Source organism: Pelophylax lessonae (assembly GCF_965119305.1).
Source record: "Pelophylax lessonae genome assembly, chromosome: 7".
In the NCBI taxonomy this organism is placed as follows: domain Eukaryota; kingdom Metazoa; phylum Chordata; class Amphibia; order Anura; family Ranidae; genus Pelophylax; species Pelophylax lessonae.
Window position 1 is genome coordinate 302,069,792 of NC_138774.1, and position 19,258 is coordinate 302,089,049.

Sequence of the window (19,258 nt, forward strand, 5' to 3'; positions counted from 1 at the left end):
AGAGAACCGTTCTCCTAATGTGTGTCCTATCTTCTACTGAGGGAACCGTTCTCCTAATGTCTGTCCTATCTTCTACTGAGAGAACCGTTCTCCTAATGTCTGTCCTATCTTCTACTGAGGGAACCGTTCTCCTAATGTCTGTCCTATCTTCTACTGAGGAAACCGTTCTCCTAATGTCTGTCCTATCTTCTACTGAGAGAACCGTTCTCCTAATGTGTGTCCTATCTTCTACTGAGAGAACCGTTCTCCTAATGTGTGTCCTATCTTCTACTGAGAGAACTGTTCTCCTAATGTCTGTCCTATCCTCTACTGAGGGAACCGTTCTCCTAATGTCTGTCCTATCTTCTACTGAGGGAACCGTTCTCCTAATGTCTGTCCTATCCTCTACTGAGGGAACCGTTCTCCTAATGTCTGTCCTATCTTCTACTGAGAGAACCGTTCTCCTAATGTCTGTCCTATCTTCTACTGAGGAAACCGTTCTCCTAATGTCTGTCCTATCCTCTACTGAGGGAACCGTTCTCCTAATGTCTGTCCTTTCCTCTACTGAGAGAACCGTTCTCCTAATGTCTGTCCTATCCTCTACTGAGGGAACCGTTCTAATGTCTGTCCTATCTTCTACTGAGGGAACCGTTCTCCTAATGTCTGTCCCATCTTCTACTGAGGGAACCGTTCTCCTAATGTCTGTCCTATCCTCTACTGAGAGAACCGTTCTCCTAATGTGTGTCCTATCCTCTACTGAGGGAACCGTTCTAATGTCTGTCCTATCTTCTACTGAGGGAACCGTTCTCCTAATGTCTGTCCTATCTTCTACTGAGGGAACCGTTCTCCTAATGTCTGTCCTATCTTCTACTGAGGGAACCGTTCTCCTAATGTCTGTCCTATCTTCTACTGAGGTGTTTTCCTTTGTGTTTTTATAGCTAATACAGTCCTAGTAAAAGTCTTAACACTCATTGGGTCCTCAGGGGTACAAAGTAGTCATGAATCTCTTGTGTGATTTTTGCAGAGGACGGACTCCAAGGAATCGTTAGCTGCACGTCATGTGGCCAGCAAGTCAATCACTTTCACAAGGACTCCATTTATAGGCACCCGGCTCTCCAGGTCCTCATTTGTAAGGTATGGTCATTTAGTCCTCTCTGTGTGTTATCTGCTTGCCTTGTATTTGGATTTCATTTTACTCTTAAGTTTCCAGCGATCGGCCTTCTGCTCAGTGTCCTTTGCTGGCTGCTCAGTAAAGATCCGATTGAGAACATTTCTTACAGTCCCCAAAGTGGAAGGGGACCCTTCATCCCATTCTGGACCTAACCATTCCCAACACTTTCCGGTGTGGAAATTCCACATGGTGTCTTCAAGGTTGGTTATTGCTTTCCTCTGTCAGAGGGACCTTCTGATCTTTGGAGGGTTGGCGGTCCAATGGAAGGGTAGAGGACTCCGCCTTTCCCCATAGAGGTGGGGGCGCTCTCTGCCTTTCCCCATAGGGGGCGCACTCTGTTGGGTCTGTTCCTCAGACTATAGGGTGTACACTTGGTCTTCAAGAACATGCTTGTCAAGGTTTTCTAGGTGGATGATCAGGCCTCACCTGATGCCGCCTTCGGTTGTGAGGTTCTTTTCCGATGGGTCTGTTGGCTCTGGCAAGCCCCTGATTGGTAGCCTGCTCTTCTTGTGGACCTGTTAGTATTGCTTACCCCTCAGTTGGATTGGTTTTGTACATCCCTATGTCCCTGAATTACCATCCTGTCTGTGATTCCTGGAAATTTCTTTTCTTGGAGTACTTTTAAAGTGGTTCTAAAGCCTAAACCGTTTTTACCTTAATGTATTCCTTGTATTAAGGTAAAATTTAGGCATTGAATTTGGCCCCTCATCCCCCCCCCCCCCCCCATACTTATCTGAGCCCTCATTGGATCCATCGCAGTGCACGTCTGCAACTCTTCTCTTCCCTCACTTGCGGGTCTCGCTGGCTTTGCCATTGGCTCCTAGTGCTGTCAATCAAAGCCAGTGACGAGGGAGTGGGAGGGTGGGGCCGAGTCCCACTGTCTGTCAATGGATGAAGCTACGGGGCTCGGGAGCGAACACGCATGAGTGTCCCCATGGGAATCGGCTTTCTTTGGGGGCACTGGGCAGAGCGGAGCCAGAGGTTCGGGCCACTCAATTCTTTTACAATGGTCCTACTAAACTGGAGCAGGATCAGGAGTGTAGTGATATACTGGGCTGTCCTTGTTCAATCTCCTGAAATATCATCCCATGTCCCCCAACATTGTGCTTGTCCACCTTGAGACCAGAGCCAGCTAATTTCTTCCCAAGCCTTCCATGGTCTTGATTATTGTACCCCACAACAGCCAATCAATATGGGGGGAAATGTTAGAGGGCGTACTGCATTCTGTAGAAATTGAGGACCTGCCTCTTGTATCTAACGTTCTCCTTTTCTCCATCTCTCTCCTTAGTCTTGCTTTAAATATTACATGAGTGACGACATCAACCGCGATGCCGATGGTATGGATGAGCAGTGCAGGTGGGTAACCGTGTAAAGAAATGAAGTGTCCTCTGTTTAGGTATTCCATTTTGGTAAACTTGCACTTTCTTCCATAAATAAAAATGGCTGTCATTGAGATTGTGCATGACTTGGATAAAGCTGATTTTCTTGTACATTCAGATTTAGAATATTTTATTCCCAACGGGAATACAAAGATACAGTTACATTCAACAAAGACAATACAAAAATCACAATTCCAGACACAGCAACAGTAAAATTACCAATAACAGCAACTAAAGTGAAAAGGCACAAGGTGCATTCTACGCATGAAGGTAAAAAATGTGTGCCGCAGCAGCCCCCTAATACTTACCTGTGCCCCCTCTCTATCCAGCGATGTCCACGAGAGCCTTGCCTCTCCGGTGACTCCCACTACTGATTAGCTATTGGCAGGAGCCAATCAGGAGATGGGAGGAGGCAGGCCGAACACTAGCTCCGTGTGTGTGAATGGACACAGAGCAACTGGCCCTCCCTCCTCTGCAAGCTGCTTGCTGAGGAGGGAGGAGCCAGGAGCGGCAGCATGGGACCCGAGTGTGACGAGACCCTTGCTCGCTTGCTTCCGCTCTCCCGACACTCCTCTGCTACCAGTGAGTCAGCTTGCAGATCGCAACGTCTGATGGTTCGGTCAACCAAGGCTCTGGGATCCGAACTACAGCTATGTGCCGTTCGGAATCCATTAGAACAAACACCAAGCAGGCTGTATGGAAGTTCAAACAGGAAGACAATTTATTGGAAGAACACAGCACACTTTTTTATACAGAATTTGGAACATCCTGCCCCCAACAACCGCCCTCCCATTGGTCAATTGCAAAGTACCTGCAGTTCCCCATCAGGTCCTCTCCAGCCAAATGAGGACTTGAAAATGAGTCAACAGGGATTGGTCCAGCTTGGATAGCTTGAGCAGAAGGACTGTTATGTGCAATGAGACAGAAGCCCCAGGGGGGCAATCAATGTACACAATAGCCAGACACAGAACAATGGTTCCATAACGAGCCCCCAATACACATTACTCTGTGTGTCAATACATCCCTTAGCGGACAACAGGTGAGTTCATTAGCACACCCGACAATAGGTGAATGGAGAGCCACCTCAGACAAAAGCAACATTGCCAGACAGTCCGTCTCCTCATTGAACTTCCTGGAATGACCATATTAGGAGTTGTACTTCCTGGCCAGAGACCTCATGGCAAATGGGAACAAATGACCTTGCTGACAAATATGAAGCAATTCAAACCATCACCCATCTGTCCTTAAATTCCAGTGACGGTGAACACCATCACACCGAGGATCTGGGCCACTCTGCAAAACCAATACCGAGCCAGGAAGTATAACATGTTTATTATTAATGAAGAAAAATTAAAGCTTTACAATCGCCTTTAATCACTTCTATTAATACCACATAAAACGAATACAGTAATCAACCTTACATTCTGTGACTAAAGCCTCGTACACATGCACAGATTGTTGGCCTACCGATCGGCCGTCTTTTGTCCAGTGTTTGTTGGTTGAAATGTGCTCTAGGCTTGCACTGGACTTTTGTTGGCCAACAAAAACCAACTTCAGAAGTGATGTCATGTGATGGTTGACTTTCCGTGTGTTTTTTCTTCTCTGAGCATGCCCAGTCTTGCTCATCTGATTTTTGTCTGCCGAAATCTGTACTGACTGAGGAACAATCGACCGTTCTGTTGTTGGTCAACAAAAATTTTATAGCCTGCACACCAGATTTTTTTCGGCCGAAAAGTCGCAGTTGGTTGTCGGAAGCATCATACTAACAAGCCTACAATCGGCCGATCGGACGTTGGCCAACAATTTACGGCCAACAATCTGTGCGTGTGTGCGGGGCTTAACACCCCTTTGCCTGGACATCCGACACAGGCTCCTGGAGGAGTGCAGAGGTTAGCCTCCTGCCCACTGACTATGGACCCTGGAACTGGCTCATATAAAGGCTTGGTTTGTGGGATTTTTTTGTACTGTTCAGACACCGAACCAACCCATGAGCTGCGGACCACCTCTGAGCTTTATTAACCCCTGTTTACCTCTCTGGACACTGAGAATATGGTTGTGATTATTTGAAATGGGACAGTAATATTTATCCACAACATCCCTCAAATCTGATACATTATTTCCACTGTATGAGAATGATGGAACATTGTATGAGCTTTGCCTCATAGACTTATTGTAGACCATTGTCTGTGACTTCTGAATAATCAAAGCATTGCTTAGATGGACAGTCTGCTACTGGGATCTCCTGCTATTGTCTGTATGATGAGGTGTTCTGTGTTTATACTTGGGATAATGTGTAATGTACTTTGTTGTATCCTTGTTGCATTGCTGAGTTAATTAGCATGTTAGAACATTGTCTAGGTCTGGATTCCCATTCACCTATTATTTCTGTCCAGGTGGCTGGTAATTAGCTCAGGTTAATTATGTTTCTGTATACAATTTCATCTGCTGAGTAACGGTGACTTTGCATTTTGGGGACATTTTGTGGGTGTGTTTATGGGAGTGTCATGAGTGTTTTCTGTGTGTCTTTATTGAATAAAAGTGGGCCATTGAGGTTGGATTAAAGGGATTTGTTTTACCCTTCATCAAGTCTAGGCTGATGTTTGGGGAACTGGGGGAGCTGTAATCACTACATTACTCGGGATTTGGGAGACGTACGATGGATGTACTCAGCCGGAGTATTGGGAATATATGTTACATTGGTAGGCAGTGGTGGGATTCTTCTCCCAAATGGATCCCGTACCAGGAATGCAGTGATGAGCCCATAAGCGTCTCGGTCTAAAGAGCAACTCGGGAGATTGAGCGAGCTAGCCCCTGGGCACCATCCCCATATGAGGTGGAGTTCCAATGGAGACTACAAGACCTACTGGCCCAGGAACGGGGCCCTATGTCAGCCGAGGATGAGGTGTCCTGAAGAGAATATGTAATGCGAGAACTCTGGCTGGAGTCCATGGAGGTAGCACAGCTTCGGTGGAAAGAGAAGCTTCCAAGTAACAACTGGCTGGAACAAGTCAGCCAACGGATGTTGATCCCGTGAGAGCAACCTTTGACGGAGTGGGTGAGGTACCTTGCGTTCCTGGTCCAGAGAGAGATGATGCTGGACGACTCATGGGGCACTATGGTGGTACGCAGTTCAGCGAGACACATGGTTGGCAGATGGCATTCAGCCGGGGGGGGGGTGGCTATGATGGCCCCGGCCTGTTGTGGAAGGTCATGGAAGGAGGAGGATGATTTTGGCAGTCCTGTGGAGTCGCGGTTTTGGGCTATTTATTACTACCAGCAAAGGATTCTACCATTGCCAAGAGCTATTGAGCTGGGACCAGACCTCACCTACCTGGTCACACTCAAGTGGGAGTTGAAACTGGACTACCAACGCCTACTAGACTTGGTCTGGCACCAGGCTCTTGATGCGGAGCAAGTTATAAGCTGGGTAACCCTGGGAGAGGAGATTTTAGGTACCTCATTCCAGCATCAGCAAGCAATCCCTGGGATTGGAGATGGTCGGTCCCACTACCTTGCACCAGCCAGTGCTACCGGGAGTCAATACAATCGGTCCGACTTCACAGCGGTAGCAGGATTTAAAGGGCGAAGAGACAATTGGTCTCTCTCCCCAGCGGCAGCCAGCGTTACCGGAGAGGAGATTGAAGGTCCCTCGTCCCAGCAGCAGCCAACAGCACTGGGAGTAGAGATAGTCGGCAGCTCCAGGAAGCGTTACCAGGAATCGAGACAGTATGTTCAACTCCCAAGCGGCAGTATGGTTTAAAGGGAGGGAAGACAACTGGTTCCTCCCCCCAGTGGCAGTACCGGTTATCAGGAGAAAGGGCAATTGGAGCAGATGGTACAGATGGGACCGAGGTCTCTGCACCAACCCGAAAGGGATGCTGGGCAGCCTTCCTAGCTCCCCAACTGCAGCAGGAGTTCCAGGGGGTAGAGACAGTCAGTTTCTCTCCCCAGCAGCCAAGGGCATACCCAGTGGAAGAGCTGACATGTCTCTGCCCACCAGTACGTGAAGCTTTTGGCACGTGAGGGGTGCATAGGACCGTGGTCTCCACCCCCTGGAGTACAGGGATGCTGGGCTTTTGGGCCGAATCCCCAACCCCCTAGTATGGGAGCCCAAGCCACCCTGATTTTGCCCCTTCAGCAGAGCGAGAGTCTGGGATATAATGCCACCTGTCTCCCTCCAAGGGCTCTGTGTATCCCTGAGGGGAGAACTGCGACCTTTCCCTCCAGCAACAACGGGATGCCTCCGGCGTGGATTATAGTTGGTGCCCTGCCAAGGAAGACCCCAGGTATTTAAACTGGAACATAGGGCAATGCTTAGATGTGGATTCCATGTACTTCAATGTGGGAAACGGACAGACTCAGCCGTAGTATTGGAGATCCGTTACACCTTCCTATTAACCACTTCTCCTCAGGTAAATGTCACATGACGTTCTGGAGTTTAGGTGGTTAAATCTGGTTGACATGTGCAGGCATTATTTAAATATCTTTTTCAGCCGGCGATTCCCCGTCTGCGATCTGTGAGCCGGAGAATGGATTGGTTGGTGGCCATTTACCATAGACCTGATCGAGGACCAGATGGTCTCAGTAATTTCTAAGGCCTTCGGAGGTCAGGTGTGACATTATGACGTCACGTTTCCTCGGCTGGGAAGCTGAGATTGTGTGTGTGTGTTTTCTTAGACTTTTCACCCTATATAGACCCCAGCTCTCTCCATAAAGAGGACCTGTCATGTCCTATTCCTTTTTACAAATTATGTTTACATTCCTTATAATAGGAATAAGTCCCGGTTCACATAAGTGATGCGGAAACCCTGCAAATCCACTGCGGGTTTCCCGCATCGCACTCGGCTCGCAGGCAGTTCACACTGCCATATGCTGGGAGTGTCAATACAAAGGTAACACCCCCAGATCGATCAGTTCACATATTGCAGTGTAAACTGTCAGTTCCAACATGAATCGGATCACATTGGTGGCCGATTCTGGTGCGGACACAAAGGGTCCTGTGCAAGTTGTGTCTGAATGCGATGCGAGTTCAGCCATACAATCTGGCTCATTTCGCATCGCAGACATTGCATGTGATTTGCAGAGCAGTGTGCTGAGAATCACATGCAATGTCTGTAAACGCGCATATAAGGACCAGCTCTAAGTGTTAAAACATTATAGGGAAAGTGTCAAAATAAAACCAACAATAAATAAAAAAAAAAAGAAAATGTAAAGCGCCTCCGTCCTCCTCTGTACCTCTAAACTGGTAACCTGTAGAAATTTTTAAAGTGTCGTCTATGGAGATTTTTAAGTACCAATGTTTGTCGCCATTCCACAAGTGTGCAGTTTTGAAGCGTGACATGTTGGGTATCTATTTACTCAGCGTAACATTGTCTTTCACATAGAAAATCAGGCAAAACTAGTGTAGTAGTTTTTTTTTTTTTTTCTAAAAAACGCCTTTGAAAAATTGTCGCGCAAGTACCATGTGACCTAAAGTTGCAACAGCCTCAATTCTATTCCCTAGGGCAGTGGTTCTTAACCTTGTTGGAGGTACTGAACCCCACCAGTTTCATATGCGCATTCACCGAACCCTTCTTAATTGGAAAAATAAAATATGATTTTTTCAAATTCAAAACATAGGTATATATTATTTTAGGTATATATTTATACATAGGTGCACAAAATGAACAAAACCATTAAGAACAAAGAACAAAACCATTAAAACATGATTTTCAAACAAAAACATAATAATGAATATTTACTGCAAATTAGTGTGACTTCTGCTGTTGTCTTTCAGAGACCAGTTCAGAAATGCGCGGCTTTATCTTGGCAAGTGCCACTCTCATGTCATTATCATGTCTCATGTCACCTCACCCTGGCCTGCTGTAAGGGGGGATCTATATGAGGAACGGGACCTCACCTCACCCTGGCCTGCTGTACGGGGGGAGATCTATATGGGGACGGGACCTCACCCTGGCCTGCTGTAAGGGGGGGTCTATATGGGGGACCTGGTCCCCCATATAGATCCCCCCTTACAGCAGGCCAGGGTGAGGTCCCCCATATAGATCCCAGGTCCCCCATATAGATAACCCTTACAGCAGGCAATGGTGAGGTGAGGTCCCATCCCCCATATAGATCTCCCCCCTCACAGCAGGACAGGGTGAGGTGAGGTCCGGACCCTGGCCTGCTGTAGGGGGGGATCTATATGGGGGACCCCAGAGTGACCTAACCTCACCCTGGCCTGCTGTAGGGGGGATCTATATGGGGGACCTCACCTCACCCTGGCCTACTGTAAGGGGGGATCTATATGGGGGATCATGTCCCCCATATAGATCCCCGCTTACAGCAGGCCAGGGTGAGGTGAGGTCCCGTCCCCCATTTAGATCTCCCCCCTTACAGCAGGCCAGGTTCCCCATAAAATAGATCCCCTTTACATAGTCTTCTCAGTGTTCTCACACAGTCAGTCAGACAGTCAGTCACTAGACTAGTACAGCCAGTACTACTCCAGTCCTACCTTTTATTCACCTGTGTCCCGACTCCCGATCACAGGCTAGGTTTTCCTCCTGCAGGCTGCAGCACCACTGTCACCACTGGCTCTCTGGCCTCTCACCTGCCGGCTTCTTCTGCTGCTGCGGCTGCCTGGCCTGGTGGTTCTCTCCAGCGCAGCGCGGGGCGGCCGCTGCACGGGTTAGTCCCTCCCCCAGACAGTCCCTCTCCGCACCGCACGCCAGGCCTGTCCCCCCCCCCACCACCACTCCACAGTGGGCGACGCCGGCTCCGGCTGGATCGGATTTGGTCGGGAGCCGAGCTGCACAGCCAGCAGTGAGAGTGAGCCAGAAACAGAGAGAACTGCGAGTGCGAGCGGAGCGGGAGCGGAAGGACATGCCCGAAACTGGAGAAATAGTCCCTGACAGCAAAGTGGTACTAGCGGAGGGTGTGCCGAACCCTCGAGACTGACCCACCGAACCCCTGGGGTTCGATCGAACCCAGGTTAAGAACCACTGCCCTAGGGTCTCTGCTACAAAAGAAAAAAAGCCTATATAATGTTTGGGTGTATTGGTAACGGGGCCTTTTCACACGGGCAGTCCGATCCGATATCAATGTACAAATACTGTACTGGCGACCCTAGCATAAGGAACAAACTATTCAGAGAAAGGGAATACAATAAGACACGTGGCCACTCACTAAAAATAGAGGAAAGGCGGTTTAACCTTAAAGTCCGTAAGGGGTTCTTCACTGTAAGAGCGGTAAGGATGTGAGGGGTTCTTCACTGTAAGAGCGGTAAGGATGTGGAATTCTCTTCCACAAGCAGTGGTATCAGCAGGGAGCATCGATAGTTTCAAAAAACTATTAGATGTGCACCTTAGAGACCACAACATACAGGGGGTATACAATGTACAACATACAGGGGGTATACAATGTACAACATACAGGGGGTATACAATGTACAACATACAGGGGGTATACAATGTACAACATACAGGGGGTATACAATGTACAACATACAGGGGTATACAATGTACAACATACAGGGGGTATACAATGTACAACATACAGGGGGTATACAATGTACAAAAAAGAAAGAGGGGCGCACCGACCTAGTGCATTACCATAAAAACATTTATTAAAATATTAAAAAGTGTACAAAGTACTCACAAGACTGGTGTGATACATCACACATCAAGAATAGCATATACAGTCTCCAAGGTAGCCAGGTCCCAATTGTGACGAATGAGCATGCAAATAGTCGCATGGGGCTGCTGTGGCTAGGCTGACGCGTTTCAGGGGCGAACCCCCTTCCTCAGAGCCAGAAAAAATGCTGCCCTTGAGCAGCATTTTTTCTGGCTCTGAGGAAGGGGGTTCGCCCCTGAAATGCGTCAGCCTAGCCACAGCAGCCCCATGCGACTATTTGCATGCTCATTCGTCACAATTGGGACCTGGCTACCTTGGAGACTGTATATGCTATTCTTGATGTGTGATGTATCACACGAGTCTTGTGAGTACTTTGTACACTTTTTAATATTAAATGTTTTTATGGTAATGCACTAGGTCGGTGCGCCCCTCTTTTTCTTTTGTCTTTTCTACCAGTGGTTCTGGATACCCTTGATCCTGAAGGGGGCAGCAAGACCAAACAGCTCTCTTTACATCCGAGTTTGTAGTGCACCTCTTTCTACTCCATCAGACAGCACTTGAGCGCAGGAGGTTTTGTTTTTACTTGGGTATACAATGTACAACATACAGGGGGTATACAATGTACAACATACAGGGGGTATACAATGTACAACATACAGGGGGTATACAATGTACAACATACAGGGGGTATACAATGTACAACATACAGGGGGTATACAATGTACAACATACAGGGGGTATACAATGTACAACATACAGGGGGTATACAATGTACAACATACAGGGGGTATACAATGTACAACATACAGGGGTATACAATGTACAACGTACAGGGGGTATACAATGTACAGCGTACAGGGGGTATACAATGTACAACGTACAGGGGGTATACAATGTACAACGTACAGGGGGTATACAATGTACAACGTACAGGGGGTATACAATGTACAACGTACAGGGGGTATACAATGTACAACGTACAGGGGGTATACAATGTACAGTTAAACGCAAACACACACACACACATCATAGGTTGAACTGGATGGACTGGTGTCTTTTTTTCAACCTCACTAACTATGTAACTATGATCTGGTTCGCCTGTCAGTTTTTCAGGTGCATTCATTCATCCCTATGGTGCGGCGGACGTGCGGTGACACTTGTCGCTATCCGATCCTGTCCCCTAAATCTAGACGGATGGTGACCCTAATTTTCCTTCCGTCTGTAGGATCAGATGGGATAAGATCAGGTGAAAATGGACAGGCAGTCTGTCACCCAATTTCCCCATAGGGGAGAGCAGGAGACGGACCTCAGTGGAGCAATCCCCTGCTGAGTCTGAGTGCACCGCCCGTGTGAAAGGACCCAAACATTACCCAAAAATCATTGCAAATAGTTGTCCTAATACCAACATGATCTAAAAATCTGTCTCTTAAAGCGGATGAAATGCTCACATCCAGCACTCTGAGGAGAATTTTATCAATTGATGTAAGTTCTGGCTGTAGTTCCCCCTTTAACTTTTGTCTCTTGTGTCCTAGGTGGTGTGCTGAAGGAGGAAATCTCATTTGCTGTGATTTCTGCCACAATGCCTTCTGCAAGACTTGCATCCTCCGAAATCTGGGTCGTAGGGAGCTTTCCACTATTATGGATGAAGAAAGCAAATGGCGATGTTATATTTGCCAGCCGGAGCCCTTGATGGACTTGGTATCAGCGTGTAACACCGTGTTTGACAACTTAGAGACACTGTTGCAGCAAAACAAAAAGAAAATTAAGGGAGAGAATGACAAGGGCAAAGTGTGTGACCAAAATCAGAAAACCCCAAGCTGTAATGGACAAGAAAAACTTTCTAGTTCCTATTCTGGTGCAATAACCTATTCCTACAAAGCACTTATGGTGCCTAAAGAAATGCTAAAAAAAGCAAAGCGAATAGTGGAGACGACAACCAATTTAAATAAAAGCTTCGTCAAATTTCTACAACAGGAGTCTGAAAATACGGTTACCAACTCCAGCACTAAAGTAAGGCAGCTGAAGGCATTCAAATCTGTCCTGGGGGACTTGAAGAAGGCACACGAAGCTCTGGAGGAACGTTTGGCCTTTGAACTTGCATCTGCTCAAAGAAAAAGCTCCTCAAAGAAAAGCAAAGATGTGACCAGTGACCCGAAACCGTCAAAAGAGAGAAAAACCAATGAACAGGATGGCGAACGCCGGAGATCCTCGACCAATGTACGCGACGGGGAAAAGGTGACTAATTGTGAAAGTGGAAAACACAAAGCCTCTGAAGAGAGTCCAAAGAAGGACCAGAATGGGAAGCCAGTTAAAGTTGTGAAAGACATGGAAGACGTGGATGATGTGGATGATGTGGATGATGTGGAAGACGTGGAAGACATGGAAGGCGATGATGTGGAAGTGTCCTCTAAGAATGATGCTTCTATGGAAGTGGAGGATGTAGAGCCTGTGGAGGACCTTGTGGAAGCAGACAATGGAACTCCTAACAAAGAGGAAGACCAAGAGCAGGGAGAAGACCAAGAGCAGGGAGAAGACCAAGAGCAGGTCAACTCTGACATCAATTCTGACTTGGAGGAGAAGAGCCCTAAATCGCAGCAAAGCAGAAAGAAAAATGCCACTGAAAAATCACGACACGTCTCAGGTGAAAAGAAGAGGAGAAACTCTGAAAAGAGCAGGAAAGAGGCCGTCTCTGGTGCCGAGTCCCAGGATGAAAACTCAGAGGCATCACCAAAAAATGCAAAGTCACGCACTTCTCAGAATACCAAAAAAGGCCAAATGTTTGAGCCGAACACTGAAGAAGCTCTGGACATGGACATAGTTTCTGTCCCCACTTCTGTCCCTGAAGATATATTTGACAGCTTGGATTCTGCAATGGAGGCCCAAAACGCTCTAAATGAGTCAAAAAGTAGCAAAAAAGATGAAAAGGAGCCCAAAACACCCGTTAAAAAGGAGTTGATTCTGAAATTGACCCCATTATCATTCTCCAAGGGATCGAAGCGCTCTGAGAGGACTTCATCGAAGAAAGGCAAAGGATCTGATGATGCCAAGAGCTCCAGCAACGAGCATTCATCGGACAATGAAGACCCCAAGCGACGCAAATCTCCACGCGTTAAAACCACACCCAAACGACGTCAGAATGAAGCACCTGCCTTGTCCAATACGGAGGAGGAAAGTAGTGCTGATAAGGAGAAGCCATCTAAAAAAAGTGAGTCCTCAAAGGAAAGGAAAGAGAAGAAGACCTCCTCAGACAGCCCTGCCGCTTCAAAAAGTAGAAAAGCTAAAAAATTAGATGAGAAGACGCTTAAAAGCGGCTCTGATTCTGACGAAATGCCAGAAGTCCTGAAAAAGGCGGCTTTAATGAGCAATTCCTCGTCTGAACCGGAGAGCGACGCTGAGACCAAACCGGCTAAGGGAAAGGACAGCAAGAAAGGTGGAGGGAAGAGGAAAAGGAAGAGTTCCACTTCTGACACCGAGGTGACCAAACGACAAACCAGAAACTCAACAGCTGCAAAAAAACAAGACCAGTCCGAATCCTCCAACTATGACTCTGAGCTGGAGAAGAAGATCCAGAAGTTAGGAAATATCGAGGATGCCAAGAAATCCACCAAGAAGAAGTCCAAGAGCTACCATGAAAGTGGCTCTTCTGCGGAGGAGAGGGAGCGCAAAAAGCTCAAGAAAAACAAGGCCACCAAGGAGCGCAGCAAGAAGACCAAGGCCAAAAAACAATCGGCCTCCTCTTCTGACTTGTCGGAGGAAAGCCACGATAATGCAAGCCATAACTCCGAGGAGGGCAGTGAGGACGAGCAAAAGATGAAACCCTTGGTGGAAAATGAAGTCCTAACCAAAGCGGAGTTCTGCCAGTCATCAGGTACGCTTTACTGGCTTATACTAATCCTATCCCTCAGTAAATACCTTTCCTATGTTCACTAGCTCCATCCAGTGGCCATATTCTGCTATTGTCCTGAGAGCCTAGCCTAACATTCCACTTTACCGGCTTTCACACACCACAAATGTACATTGGAGGATGAACAGCTAGGAATTGTTCCTCTTATGGCAGAACTACACTTCATCTGAGCACCTCAAACCAACAATGCCACTTTAATTCCTTTTTAATATTCAAAGCAAACTTCCTCCCCCTCCCCCATCCATCCGCCCTTGTCTCCATGCTTTGTGGTTGAGAAACGCCCCCCACTAGCATTTATAGCTGTGGCCATATTGAGTAAGGGCAGATGATTCATGTAGCATTCACTTCCTGGAATCTATCTGCCCTTAGTTCAGGCATGCAGGCAGGAGAGGTTGTGCTTAGCTGAGAAAGCCCCTCCTCCCATGAAGACTTCTGGGATGTATTATATTTTCCTAGGCAGGGAAACCAGGAGAGAACTGAAGAAATGCAAAAACAAATCTGATACTTTCTAATCCATTTATCCTCTGGATTTGGATAGAGTAGTGAGGTATTTGGAACTTTTTCCAACAGTTTATTACTCCCTTTGTCCCCGATTGGGGGGGGGGGGTACTATTTCTCTCTAAAAATGATTTTAATGATTCTCTAATTTATACAAAATGTAAAAAAATGTTTCTCTTACGTCCTCCGACAGTCGCCGCCTCTTCATATTCGTCACATATGGGGTATTAGACTTTGCTCCGAAGGAGTAGCTAGGCAACAGAATATGTTAACATTAAAGCTTTTAACATATCCCACCCTCAAGGGGTGGTCCCCTCAGTCAATACCCTCCTACTTCCTGCAACCATATCTCAGTTTCAATGTCTAGCTTGTCAGGCTGCCCGGTTCGGGTGCAGACGGACAATGCCACGGCGGTGGCCTACATCAACCACCAAGGGGGCACCAGGAGTGCCCGAGCAGCTTGAGAAGTGGCCGACATTCTGTCTTGGGCCGAGACTCATGTCCCGGCGATAACGGCGGTTCACATTCCGGGGGTGGAGAACTGGCAGGCGGACTATCTGAGTCGCCAGACCCTGGATCAGGGGGAATGGTCTCTCCACCCGACTGTCTTCCAGATGTTGTGCGCGAAGTGGGGTCTTCCAGATGTGGGCCTGTTCGCGTCTCGTCTCAACAACAAGGTGAGAAGGTTCGTGGCAAGGACGCGCGACCCTCGGGCAGACGAGTTAGTGGCCCCGTGGCATCAGTACAAGCTGATGTACGCGTTTCCACCGATTCAGTTGCTGTCCAGGTTCCTTCGCAGGTTACACTCGGAACGCAGCACGGTGGTTCTTGTAGCACCGGACTGGCCTCGCCGGTCCTGGTACGCAGACCTCGTGAATCTGGCGGTCGACGCCCCGTGGCGTCTGCCTCTTCGAGACGATCTCCTGTCTCAAGGGCCGATATACCATCCTGCTTTACAGTCGCTGGCTTTGACGGCCTGGCTGTTGAGACCGAGGTCCTGAAGGAGAAGGGTCTCTCCCCAGAGGTCGTTCATACCTTGATCAACGCGAGGAAGTCTTCCTCGGGGAATGTTTATTACCGTACTTGGAAGGCCTATTTTGCCTGGTGTGAGTCCAGGGGGTTTTCACCCCGCACGTACTCGGTTTCCCGAGTGCTGTCCTTCCTTCAAACGGGTGTCGATCAGCGTTTGGCGCTGGCTACGATAAAGGGTCAGGTGTCTGCGCTGGCCGTTCTGTTTCAACGTCCCGTGGCTTCCAACTCCTTGGTTGGCACTTTTGTTCAGGGAGTGTGGCATCTGGTTCCTCCTAGGAGGGATCCTCTGCCCCCTTGGGACTTGAATCTCGTTCTATCTGTGTTACAACGTGCTCCTTTTGAACAGATCAGGGAGATCTCGTTGTCTATGTTGTCCAAAAAGGTCGCCTTTTTGGTTGCGATCACTTCGGCTCGCAGAGTGTCGGAGCTGGCGGCTTTGTCCTGCAAGTCTCCGTATCTGGTTGTTCATTTGGATAAGGTGGTCTTGCGACCTAATCCTTCTTTTCTTCCGAAGCAAGTTTCGGAATTCCATCTTAATGAGGATATTGTCTCGCCTTCGCTGTGCGCGAAGCCTAAACATCCAAAGGAGGTGAGATTACATTCTTTGGATGTTGTTCGGGCGATAAGGGTTTACCTTAAATCGACTGAGTCTTTTCGAAAGACGGATTCCTTGTTTGTTCTTCCAGAGGGTCCTCGGAAGGGCATGGCGGCGTCGGCCTCTACCATCGCCAAATGGATCAGGCAGACCATTGAACAGGCCTATGCTTTGCAGGGGAAGGTTTCCCCTGTGCCTGTGAAGGCGCACTCTACTAGATCTCTGAGTACGTCTTGGGCCTGTCGTCATGGGGCTTCTGTAGCCCAGGTGTGTAAGGCGGCGACCTGGTCGACCGTGCACACTTTCACAAAATTCTACAAAGTAGATGTTCAGGCATCGGCGGATGCTTCCTTTGGCCGCAAGGTTCTTAGTGCGGCGATTCCCTAGGGTCCCTTGTTGGGGACCTCTGGCTGTTGGGATAAGTTTTTTTATCCCCTGGTTATTTGTCTTTTCTTGGGTTGTTGCTCCTGTTGAGCACCTGTTTTTTTCTGTTGCCCAGCTGGGTTCCTTCCTTTGGTAAGGTTCCTTTCTTTGATGCGGAGACTGCGTTGCCTTTCGGCACGGATGCGTTTCCCACCCCTCATGTTTGCACTGCTTTGGGACGTCCCCATATGTGACGAATATGAAGAGGCGGCGACTGTCGGAGGACGTAAGAGAAAACGGAATTTTTGTAAAATCTTACCTGTAAAATTCCTTTCTCTGAGTCCTCCGACAGTCGCCGCCCCCGCCCCTCTTTTGGGGTTTGGTTGTATACTCTACTGCTATTCCACTGAAACTGAGATATGGTTGCAGGAAGTAGGAGGGTATTGACTGAGGGGACCACCCCTTGAGGGTGGGATATGTTAAAAGCTTTAATGTTAACATATTCTGTTGCCTAGCTACTCCTTCGGAGAAAAGTCTAATACCCCATATGTGACGAATATGAAGAGGCGGCGACTGTCGGAGGACTCAGAGAAAGGAATTTTACAGGTAAGATTTTACAAAAATTCCGTTTTTATCTGATCAGGGCTCAAAATTTCCAGTTCTGAGCTTCTAGCCAGGCCTTCCGAGTTATTCGTATCTGCCAAGGCACATGGAGTTCTGCTCACTTCTCTGATGTGTCACCTTAAATAAATAGCGGGGTAATGGGCTGGCTTAGGAAATAGCGGGGTGATGGGCTGGCATAGCGAATAGCGGGGTGATGGGCTGGCTTAGCGAATAGCGGGGTGATGGGCTGGCTTAGACAATAGCGGGGTGATGGGCTGGCATAGCGAATAGCGGGGTGATGGGCTGGCTTAGCGAATATAACAAGACACAAAAATATTCCAAGCTCTCCTTACTGACCAGTCTGCGACCCACCAGATTGACCCGTCTAACATTATGCATTAAAAACTGGTTTAGTTGCACACATAAGCCACTGAGCCCCGACAAGGCATTTTTTTTTTTTTTTTTATGTAGGTGGGGGGCGGATTAGGCTCCCTGTCAGTTTTTATTGCTGTCTGTGTCCCCGTTAGGGAGACTCTCCCTCTATTTTGGCCTGTTTACCATTATCATTGAAAATAGAAAATCCCACATATTAGGTTGTCGTCAGAAAAGTAGTAGAAGGGAAATCTTCCAATAGGGACACTAGTTCTTGCCTGGCGGGGGGGGGGGGGGGCATGGAATCCCCTTCAATTGTAAGAATTTCCTCTCCCTTCCTGTTTGGCTATGAGACAGGAAATGAAGGGAAATCTCCCCAATGGGACAGAGATGACTAAGAACCTGACAGGGGTTATGTAACCCTTCCTTTATCCAAAATGATGGGTGGGAGTTTTGCCTATGGTTCTACTTTATCCTGCAGGTTATACTGCCACCCACAGGAGGAATTGACAGTGGAAAACAAGCTGTAGGCTGGCTGAGTATAAACCCCTCCTACTCCCATCATGCTTCGTTTTGCCTGTGTCCTATGAGGATGGACACCATAGAATTAGTCCGGACATGACCTTTGGGTTTTGCATCTGGGCTTTCCAGTCCCCATTCTGGCAACAAGTTGGCCATGGAGTGCTTTCCAGTTCCCAAGCTGCTGGCATTGCCTCTATACTTGCAGTGTCTGAAGACTTGCTTGGTGGTTGGGTCAGTCAGGCTGAGAAGCGGGAGCTTCCTCTGCAGAAGGGAACTGTGGCTGTGCTGGGTCCCCCCGTCTCTGGGTCTGCTTGCAGCAAGCCTACTGATGTCAATGTCCTCCGCCCTGAGTCATTATGTTCCTGGAGTCTATTCTTCCTGTGTGACTGGTTCCTCCGTCCTATCAGAGGGTTTTACTACAGTCATGGCAGACTTTATATACGGACTCTGACAATAGAGGTCACAAGCATGCTTCTGCACCTTTCCATGCCATGTCTGAGCTACCCCTCCCCCCCAAGGAGTCCGTTTTTTGTTAGTCCCAAATAAGGAGGGACATTTTCAGCTCTTATCGATGGAGTATGCACAACTCTTGATATCCATTGAGGCTCTTCGGGTCTTCTGGGTAAAGATGTTCCTGTCCCAGTTCACGTGGAAAGGTTTTGCTGCAACCTGTTTACTGGTTCCGAACCCTAAGGGATCATAAAGCCCTGAATATCTTCCCTGGACAGACCATGTCATATGTCACCGAAGACAAGGCAATCCCTGGACAGACTGTCATATGTCACCGAAGACAAGGCAATCCCTGGACAGACCATGTCATATGTCACCGAAGACAAGGCAATCCCTGGGCAGACTGTCATATGTCACCGAAGACAAGGCAATCCCTGGACAGACTGTCATATATCACCGAAGACAAGGCAATCCCTGGACAGACTGTCATATGTCACCGAAGACAAGGCAATCCCTGGGCAGACTGTCATTCACCGAAGACAAGGCAATCCCTGGGCAGACTGTCATATGTCACAGAAGACAAGGCAATCCCTGGGCAGACTGTCATATGTCACCGAAGACAAGGCAATCCCTGGACAGACTCCTATGTCACCGAAGACAAGGCAATCCCTGGGCAGACTGTCATATGTCACCGAAGACAAGGCAATCCCTGGGCAGACTGTCATATGTCACCGAAGACAAGGCAATCCCTGGGCAGACTGTCATATGTCACCAAAGAC

General features: G+C 48.1%; 1 protein-coding gene across 1 annotated transcript in view; it reads left to right on the forward strand.

The window, feature by feature from the left end:
* ATRX (ATRX chromatin remodeler) overlaps nucleotides 1-19,258 on the forward strand; it is a gene marked incomplete at its 5' end in the record, with an annotated part of 152,340 nt that overhangs the window by 13,303 nt on the left and 119,779 nt on the right. The window contains 3 exons of the mRNA XM_082264262.1: nucleotides 1,004-1,113; nucleotides 2,439-2,506; nucleotides 11,673-14,008. Coding sequence (XP_082120388.1) covers nucleotides 1,004-1,113; nucleotides 2,439-2,506; nucleotides 11,673-14,008 — 2,514 coding nt within the window. The remainder of the gene's footprint in view (nucleotides 1-1,003; nucleotides 1,114-2,438; nucleotides 2,507-11,672; nucleotides 14,009-19,258) is intronic.